Source organism: Camarhynchus parvulus, chromosome 5 (assembly GCF_901933205.1).
Source record: "Camarhynchus parvulus chromosome 5, STF_HiC, whole genome shotgun sequence".
NCBI lineage: Eukaryota > Metazoa > Chordata > Aves > Passeriformes > Thraupidae > Camarhynchus > Camarhynchus parvulus.
The window spans coordinates 36,754,042-36,764,007 of record NC_044575.1 but is presented as its reverse complement, the minus strand read 5'-3'; the positions used below and the strand labels follow the sequence as shown (position 1 = coordinate 36,764,007).

Below are 9,966 nucleotides of genomic sequence, written 5' to 3'. Positions count from 1 at the left end.
ATTATATTTTTGTGTCCGTGGCACATGGGTAGGACTTTAAATGCCCTAATTTGGACCTTGGCTTTATGTGCCAAAAATTACCCTGCAGACTATTTGCTTGGATATGATGCCAGCTTAAATAAGATGCAGAAATGCTTGCTACTGCATCCACCATTCTGCTCTTTGGAGTATATGACCAACCCAAAAAAACCTCTGATGAAAAGTTTTGAGGAGGTAGGAATACAGGCCACATGGCACATGTGACTACCTTTGGCCTTCATCCTGGCTGACAAAAATGGACTTTGCATAACTTTCCTTTTTCTTATTTGGCTGGTTTTTTAAGCTTTCAAAATAGTTACTTATATTATTATTATTATTAGAAAGCAGGAGGGAAATAGTTTTTCCTTGTTTACCACTGGACTAATTGTTTGGAGCTGCCTGGTTCTTATCTCTGTAGCAGCTGTAAATGGGAAGCTGAGATATGTGGATTTTAACTGCAAAATATTATCAAAATGACAATGTCAAGTGTCCCCTGGCTTCCCTTGCAGCAGTTAAGTCCATAGACTTTTGAAGCAACAAACCAGAATCCTGTTCCAAGGGATATCTGCATGTGCACATACATGTGCATACAGCAGGTCTAGTTCACTGATTTGTTTTGCTTTTGGCTTTAACATCCTGAGCCAAGATCTTGCTGGATGTTGTTAACTGATATATTTCCTGATATATTTCCCCGGAGCCAGGTACGGTCTTTACAATTAAATGAGAGAAAACAGTTACTGAGGATCTGCAGCAGCAGTCACAAAAGGATGAAGTTGTGGGACCAACTCTGGTAAATCAACAGCACTAGACAGTTGTCATGATTAGTGTGGCAATCAGGAAATTACAATTTAATGTGTTTGCTGGAGGAAGCAGCATAAGAATTCTTCACGTACTTTTAAAACTGATTAAAATCCTACTGCCTCTTTTCAGCATTCAGACACTTGAGGCTGCTTCTAGGAGCCCTGCCAGTTCTTTCTGCAAGGTAGAATAAAAACAAACATCACATCCCTACAGCACCACAGCCTTGCCAACTGAGTGCTCAGGGCGCCTAAAGTGGAGGAGGCTTTTGCAAAATCTAGCTCTTAGGTATCAGGTGCAAAACCACCTCCCATGGTTACAGTTTTTACATTGGTAAAGTAACTTTTAGGTAGTCCTTTGGCCTTGAAGTGCCTGCCGGACCAGGCAGCAGACACTGCTAACATAATCCCAAATTAGAAATCCAGAGAACGTTAATCTCCTCTCAAAATGACAGGCACAGAAAACACTTCTGTGAAATCAGTGCAGACACAGCAGATGTATTAAGCCAGAATACACAGGCAGACAAAGAAGGTTCAGGTTGGCACAGATGACTGCAGCGTTGATGAAGCTGTGCTCCTGTTTCAGCAGGGCCAACCCCTGTCCCTGGATAGGTACAGCTGCTCCATCCCCTGGGGGCCTGTCTGAGCTTCCCAGAACTGCAGCACTTGGCTGAGGCCACACAGGAAACTAGGGTTGTGATAGGCTCCACCCTATATCCAAAAAGCTGAGTTTGTTTCTTTCTATTCTTTTTCTCTTGTGGACCATATGTAAAACTGCATAGAAAAACTGCTTGAATGTGATAATTAAATAAATAAATACATAAAAAGAAAAAGGATGGTACTTCAACAGCACAAAGCAGCACCGATGACCTTCACCAGTCCAAGACCTTTGCTTTATGCTATCTTCTATTGTGTCACCCCTTCAGGCAAATATTGTACCACTGTGCTAAGTGTGAGGAGCTACAGCGAAGACAGCAGTCTTGTTTGCTTAATTGTTAATGAGCAATTAACAATGAGGCTCCACTGGCCCCTGCATCTGCAGCTAGCTGCTGCTTTACATATGTGTTTAGGGCTAAATCCCTTCTCCAGCCCTGCTTTTCGTGCCCTAATAGCCAGGGTTAGTGGCCCATGTGTGGCCCCTTCATGATGCCTAGGGCCAGGCTGCCGAGCAGCAGCGTCTCCCTGGGGCAGGAAGTGGGCTGGCCTCAGCAGGACTTTCCATCCAGAAAACATTTTCCATCACCTTTCTGCCACCTACCACTGGCTGCAGTACTGCCAAGTTAAAACACACAAAATAAAAGCATCTTGTGTGCCTCTGAAAAGAGGCTGCTTGCAAATGTTTGCTAAAAATAGTCCTGTGATGGCCTGTGAGGGCAGCTGGAGGTCTCTCATAGAAGGAGGCAAAGAATTCCCTTTGCTGAAGTCACTGTACAGCCATCACAGCTAGGACGGGAGTTTTCAAGTTTAATGTCTGTGTGGTTCTAGCAAAATTCCAACTGCAGAAAGCAAGGCCCTTGCTGGGCTCAATTCCCCTGCTAGTCAGAGCAGGAGCTTGCTTTTCAACTCCCATCTTCCTTTCTTGAAGAGATGCAGATAGGAGGAGATTCATTTGTTAATTAAATTTCCCCTGCCAATTTACATTAAAAAGGGGAAACTGTTTCAAAAAGCTCACGGAACTTTCATAACCTTTACCTTCAAAAAGGCAGAGTTTTATGGCTTTTTTCTAAACCTGCCCAAAAGCACCACTGGATTGTCCCAGGCCAAGTGATGAATACTGAAAAAAAGTCCAGGAATGGCACAGCTGGGCTGAAAATTAAATACATTTGCTGACAGAAAGTCAGGCGTTCTTCCTCTCCTCTGACTCTTCCTTTTATCTTTGGATTTTCCCATAAGTTCTTGTTCAAAGGGATGCCATCCCATGGGAAAATGACAAAAGGAAAAAAAGTACAGACACTGTTACTCAGTGAGGCCAGCAATAGTTGCAAGAGAAGAAAAATTCTTCATGGGAATCCCCTACATCTGAGAAGCAGAAGCAAAAATTCACCAGGAAAAAATTCAGTGCTGCCAGCTCTGCAGACAAACAATGCCTTTTATCCATGTGGGATCCTGCATTTATCCAGTTTTTATTACCCACAGATGGCATGACAGCAGTAAAAAAAAAAAGAGAAGAGTCACTAGGAATGGCCAGAGAAAGTAAGAAGAGTGGCTAAAGATGTAACTTCTTCTTTAAAAGGTTTGTTCTGTTACAGAGTGAAAACTTACACAGCAGAGATGAAAAATCCTCTATATGCTAGGCAACACCGGCACACTTGCAGGCATGGCAGCGTAACATCCATCATGTGCAATCCTGCCTGAGTGTCTCCAAGAAGTGACACTCCTCAAGCAGGGCAGATGCAGTGCACCCATGCAGCCTCAGCATTGCTCCGGTGGTGTTTGATTCCCTGACATTTTACCATGACTTTGCTGCCCTGGGCTTGCTAAAAAGCTTGTTCCTAATCGTTAGATAAGCGCTGGTTAATGACTCTTGAGGTTGTCCCTCTCATCAGACTTCAAAGGGACCCTCACAGGCTCAGGGCTCTGTCATTGCGCAGACCGTGCACTGCACCTCGGGGCTGATGGAGCTCCTAAGAGTGTTCATGCTCAGTGTTCATGCTCACAGCCTGGCCCCCTGGCCGGAGACTCCTGGGCAACCATACTGCAGCCCTGCAGAGCTTGAGGCCAGCCTATAAAAACACATGGGCACAGGCTTTGTAGCCCAGCCTGCTGCCATAGGACAAAGAGTAAGGGTTTAAAACACAAGGAAGGTCAATTTAGATTAGATATAAGGAAGAAATTTTTTTTACAATGAGGGTGGTGAACTCTCTCGGCAACCCAGAGGTTCCCAGAAAGGTGGTGGATGCCCATCCCTGGAAAAATTAAAGGTCGGGTTGGATGAGGGTCTTATCCAGTTGAAGATGTTCCTGCTCATGGCAGGGGGGTTTGGTCTAGATGGGCCTTTATTTTCTCTTAAGGAATTCAAAGGAATGCCATCCCATGGGAAAATGACAAAATGGGGGGTAAAAAAGCACGGACACTCAGTGAGGCCAGAAATAGTTGCAAGACAGAAAAAAAACTTTTTTATAGAACCCTTCCAACCTAAATTATTCTATGATCCCGCAGCCCCTCTTACGAAAGTGATGGAATGTCGGGGGGCTGCAATGAGGGCCAGCAGTGCCCGGCACTGAGGCGCTCCTCGGCCTTCCAGGGCCCCGCAGCGCGCCAGGGCACCGAGGCGCAAAGGGACCCGCCGGGGAGGAGGCACCGGGAGCCCCAGGATCGGGCAGGGTAGGGCAGGGAAATCCCCGCGGGGCGCGGCAGGGAAGTACCGCCGGGGACGCCGGAGAGGCGAGTACTTCCCCCCTGGAAAAACGCCAAGTTCCCTCTCGGCCCGGCCTCTTCCCTCCCCTCCGACGCCCCTTCTGGGCGGCCCCAGCCGCTCCGCCCTCCCTGCCAGCGCCGGCGGCGCCGAGCAGGACCGGACCCGTCGGTCGGGCTTTGACTGGCTGGAAATTCCCGTCCTCCGCGGCTCCTCCCCCGCAGAAATCCCCCGGCCGCGCTGTATATGCGAGGCGCCGCCGCCGCCGCGGCTCACTCGCCGTGCCTGCAGCTCCGCCGCCATGATCGCCGCTCGCCGTGCTGCCGAGCCGCCCGCCATGGACGGCTACGAGCACCCCAAGAAGGAGCGCCAGGGCGCCCTCGCGCTCGACGACCGCCACGACAGCGGCCTGGACTCCATGAAGGAGGAGGAGTACAGGCAGCTGGTGAAGGAGCTGGAGGACATACGGCTGCAGCCCCGCGAGCCGCCCGCCTGGGCACAGCAGCTGACGGAGGACGGGGACACGTAAGTGGGGGTCGGAGCCGGGGCAGGGGTGGCTCGGGCACGGCGGGGAGCTCGGCACGGCCAGTCCGGGACAGGATGTGCTTGCCGGCGGGGCGGCGCCGCGCTGGGCCGCTCCGGGAGGGAAGGGAGGGGGTGCGGAAAGTCCCTGGAGCGGCGCCAGGGAGAGGCGGCTCCCGCGGCCGCGGAAAGCCCCGGCCGCGCCGAAAGCCCCGGCTTGCGACACCCGCGCGTGACCCGGCCCGGCCCGGCGGGCTCAGCGTGGCGTCAGGGGGGTTAACGCGTGTTGCTTCATTACTCCTTTTTCCCCCCTGCAGTTTTCTCCACTTGGCCATTATTCACGAGGAAAAAGCCCTGAGCCTGGAGGTGATCCAGCAGGCAGCCGGTGACCGGGCTTTCCTGAACTTCCAGAACAACCTCAGCCAGGTACTTTCACCTCGATAGCCCCAAATCCGGATCAGCCCCTGCCACACCCACACACTCCCTCTGGGGAATTCCCCCCAAAAAGTCCCTTTTTTTTTTTTTTTTGTTTAATTGATGGAATCAGTTGAATCAAAGCCTACGTTCAGGGAAGTCCCCAGCTGGCTCCAGCCGGGGTTGGTACAATGCTTCCTCTCCCCTGAGAGAGTGGCATTTAACGCCCACATTTTTCAAATATGATGCCATGGGTTGCATCCCTCTTTATGGAGATGTTAATGATACCCTTCATAGCAGCTGGTGGTTGGTTTATCCAGAGAGCCCAAAGTTCATCACTTCCAGATGAATGGGCAACTGTACAACAACTTGGGAAGCATAAAGAGCTGAGTTTATGGGGTGTGCTTTCATGCTTTTATTTGTTGGCAGAAATCACCAAGTGACCAAGAGGTCTGCTTGTCTAGATGCCGGTGCCAAGTTCGTGGTGTAACTTACAGTGCTTTTGCTCTTATGCTTGCAGACTCCTCTTCACCTGGCAGTGATAACTGATCAGCCTGAAATTGCTGGGCATCTTCTGAAGGCCGGATGCGACCTGGACATCAGGGATTTCCGAGGAAACACCCCCCTGCACATCGCCTGCCAGCAGGGCTCCCTCACGAGTGTCAGCGTGCTCACACAGCACTGCCAGCCCCAGCACCTCCTGGCTGTCCTGCAGGCAGCCAACTACAACGGTACAGACACACTCCCCATCCTGAACACTTCCTCTTGGTGGGCTGGCTCAGGGCAGGGTTGGTCTCCTGTGGATCTCAAAGATCTCTGGAGAAGGATTATTTTGTTCCATTTGAGAGTTGAGGAGCCCAAAGCATGCAGCAGTGTCTGACTTTTTTGAAATGTACTGTCTTGTAGGCATCCTCACTGTTGATTATAGTCTCTCATGGCTTTGAACTTTGCATTTTTAGTGAGTGCCTTTGCCGTGCTCCTCTTTTTTTTATTTGTAATAAGTTGCACTCAAACACTGGAATAAAGCCTCCAAGAAATCTTTTCAAAATCCAGCCCTTTTATTTATCCTGGAGGCTGGAAAGCTCTTCTGGAAAACACCCTTTTGCCATGAATGAATTGCAAATTTAGATAGACCATCCAGGCCTATCATTTTGGCTTTTAAGTAATGATGAGACATTGGTTAGACTTACTCAAGTTTTCCCTTTGTTTGTATCTTCCAGGACATACGTGTCTTCATTTAGCATCTATTCAGGGATACCTGGGCATTGTGGAGTACCTGCTGTCCTTGGGAGCAGATGTAAACGCACAGGTATGTAATGTGTACCATCAATTTACCTGAGTAGGGCTCTTAAGAATCAGTAGATTAGAATCAACAGATCTGACAGTGGCTCTGCCTCTCCTGACATGCCAAACCTTTTGCTGTTTTCACACAGGAGCCATGCAATGGCAGAACAGCACTACATTTGGCGGTCGATCTGCAGAATTCAGAACTGGTGTCACTTCTGGTGAAACATGGGGCAGATGTGAACAAAGTGACCTATCAGGGCTATTCCCCCTATCAGCTCACATGGGGAAGAGACAACTCAAGCATACAGGAACAGCTGAAGCAGCTGACCACAGCTGACCTGCAGATGTTGCCAGAAAGTGAGGATGAAGAGAGCAGTGAATCGGAGCCTGAGTTCACGGAGGATGAAGTAAGTAGCTGCTTTCATTTTTATGAGAGAAAGGGGAAAATCCTGTTCTGTGCAGGGTATTTTTTGGTGTCACTCTGAAAGCATGCCCCAGTGACCTCTTGCTGTGTAGCAGATAGGTGTACCAAAGATTACACAATCAGCAAAATGGCAGATGAGGCAAGCATGCAAACAGAGTAAGAATAAAATGTAAAAAATAACTTGAGGGAATGGAGGTTAACTTCATGCAACATGGTTCTCTGAACACAGTTCTGTTGCTGACACAGAACCTCGTGAGAGAAAATTAAAGTTAGTGGGTGGCTTTCTCCTCCCTAGGATTTGTTTTTCTGACATTCTGAGTGCTACGTTAAATGGTGTATGTAACCATTTTGGTGTAGAAATTTTATACACTGCTGAAGAATTTGTATGTAGAGTTTGGCTGTTATCCCAGAGTGGGTATGATACTTTAAGTAAGATTTTTGCATTAACAGCATTTTGGGTTTTTTTCTTCTTGCAGCTTATATATGATGACTGCCTTATTGGAGGACGACAGCTGGCATTTTAAAGCAGAGCTTTCTCTGAAAAGAAGTGACTGTATACATCTGTATAGAAAAAGGACTGACTTCTTTCATCTAAAAAGAAAGTCACAATGTGGAGAGAAAAAAGAGGAGGGAAATACTACACTGCCCAGCAAGGAGAAGGAGCACGTTATTGTAACAGGACAGTTCCAGGATCTCCCTTGAGTTTAAATACAGGAGTGGGATGTGTAACATCAGTACAGATCTGTGATTATTCACACCACCTGATAAAGATCCACATAGCCAATCTTCTCAGCCGTGCAAAGGTAGCAGAGTACACATCCAGCCTGCTCATTATAGGGAGCTTTCTTGTGGCATCAGGTACTACAGGGAACAAGTGACCTTTTCGTGGCTAGGTGGACTCATGCCAGCACCCCTTTTCAGAGACTCTGCGTTCATTTGTGCTGTGCTGGTGTCAGTCCCTGTCCTTTCTGACTGACCTCAGCCTCTCTCAGTGAGGCTTCCCAGGAGGAGGAGTCAGAACAAGGGCCTGGTGCCGTCTTGGCTCTTAGGCAAAGTAGGAATAATGTTAACTGTGGGCATTGGAAAAGTGTGTTTCACACTGTGTGTGTCATAATTGCTACACTTTTTAGCAACTGTATATTGTGTAAATACTGTACATTTTTTGTTTATAATTATTTTGGTACATGTGAGATATGTATTTATTAAAAAAAGTCTGATTAACGTACCTTGTCTGTAAAACAGTTCATTGCCCACCTCCCTGAGATCGTGGGATTCTACCTGGTTTGCTTTTTAAGAAACGTTTTAACACCTAGTAGCCCATTGGGGTAACATTCTCAGGGATTTTAGGTGGTTCACCTCAGCAGTGGTAAGCCATCTAAGCAGCTTGCAGCTCTCAGCCCTTCTGCCGCAGCTAATTTTGGAAGCAGACGTAGGTGTTGTTTCCTGCACCCGCTGCAGCACGCAGATCGTGGGGCTGGGATTCCCCCTCTCTTCCAGCTCTAGGCTGCCAGCCCACTAGAGAGGGGGTTTTAGGCTGCTTTTGGCAGCACCCACCCACCTGCCCTCATGGCACCTTTTGTTCCAGCTCAAATACTTTGCAGCTCTTGCCAGGGGAAGCTGGAGTTTTGCAGCACAGCCCTGTGTCTGTTCACTTCTTGTTTATCACCTGGCCCGGCTTCAGTTTGAACTCTGACCCCTTTGGAATTTCCAAAGGGGATTTCCATGGGAAGAGGAAACACATCCTGGGAACGTGTGCTGCTGCCTTGCATCCCTGAAATTCAGGTGCCCCCTCCCCCCCCATCCCCACTGCAGGACCTACAGCCCTTTTCCAGTTCATAGCAGTGGAGGATGTGGCTTTAACTCTTCCAGTTATTCCTCAAGTTTCTCTGCAGCATTCAGGCACACAGAATCACTTTGCCCAAATCCTCTGCTCCACCTCATTACCTGCTGGCAGTGCATCACAGTACTGGACTGCTTTCAGCAGCAGACTTTCAGCTTGTTGTGTGTCCGTGTAAAGGATGAGTTGTGTAAAAGGTGACTGTGCCCTGTTTGTGCTGTACCCCCTGATGGAAACAGGGAGCAGCAAAGCTGCTGACACAGGACGATGGAGCTCTGCCAGGAGCTGGCCAGGGGAATTCTGTGCTGCTGGCACCTGGCCCAGCTCAGGCTGTTGGAGAATGCTATGGCCCCAGGTTGCACAGGGATACCCATTCCTTTTTCTGTCCTGCTCTTCCCAAAGGGTTCCTGACACACAACCTGCTCTAAGGAGAGTTTGCTGGTATGAGGAAGAGCACCACAGCCAGCTGTGTGCTTCCTAATTTGCATGGGAGCCAAAGGCCAATGTGGAAAGGATCGTATAAAATTGTCATCCTGAGTCATTTTTATTTCCCTTCCACTCTCATTGCACAAGCATAACCAAGGTATGTGCACTGAAACTTCCTTATGGCAGTCATGGCTACATCTGCACTGCAAACCTGCATTTTCCAGGTGGGGGGCTGCATAAGAATCTGCCAAAACTTTTTTCTTGTTGGGAACTCACCCTGCAGTCTTACCAACCCTTATCTCTGACTGTGGGAGTTTGCTCACTTGCTGCTACAGGTTTTTCACTAGCAAAGAACCCCAAGTGATTCCATGCTGGAAATAGAAACAGTGGCATTGCACTTGCTGCATTTCCATTTCCCCTTACAAAACAGGAGCTGGAAATGCTGTCAAGGCCCTGCAGAGGCATTCACCAGCTATAGCTATCAATGGTCCAAAAGTCCTTGGGTGCATGGCTGGACCAGGTATGCAAATATTTAAATAGATACCATCTGAAGGCAAATACTTCTCATTTGAAGGCCAGAGGGATGGAGAAAAATGCAGTTATCAGTAGTACCAGGCTGGCTGAGAAGTTTCGGAGGCAGTGATACATTCTCAGCTGCCCATTGCAATATTTAGACAATGAGTATCTAGAAAGGTACTGCTATAATCTTACAATAATTCTGCAATGACTTAATAAATCAAGCAAATGTTTTACTGTACGAGGAAGTTTTGCAGCTAATCAAATCATTGTTGAAATACCATGTGCTGGTTTTGCTACTGTTTGCCTCCACCTGTCATGCAGAAGTAACCATGCAACATATGCAGAGGAACCATGTGTAAAGCCAGTA

General features: G+C 48.3%; 1 protein-coding gene across 1 annotated transcript; it reads left to right on the top strand.

Annotated features, from left to right (window-relative positions):
- The first annotated feature begins 4,311 nt into the window (after positions 1 to 4,311).
- Positions 4,312 to 8,625, top strand: NFKBIA (NFKB inhibitor alpha). The gene is made up of 6 exons (XM_030949440.1): positions 4,312 to 4,695; positions 5,010 to 5,118; positions 5,627 to 5,837; positions 6,327 to 6,415; positions 6,540 to 6,800; positions 7,294 to 8,625. The coding sequence occupies exons 1-6, from the start codon at positions 4,472 to 4,474 to the stop codon at positions 7,339 to 7,341; spliced, it is 942 nt and encodes a 313-aa protein (XP_030805300.1). The 5' UTR covers positions 4,312 to 4,471; the 3' UTR covers positions 7,342 to 8,625.
- The last annotated feature ends 1,341 nt before the right edge of the window (positions 8,626 to 9,966 follow it).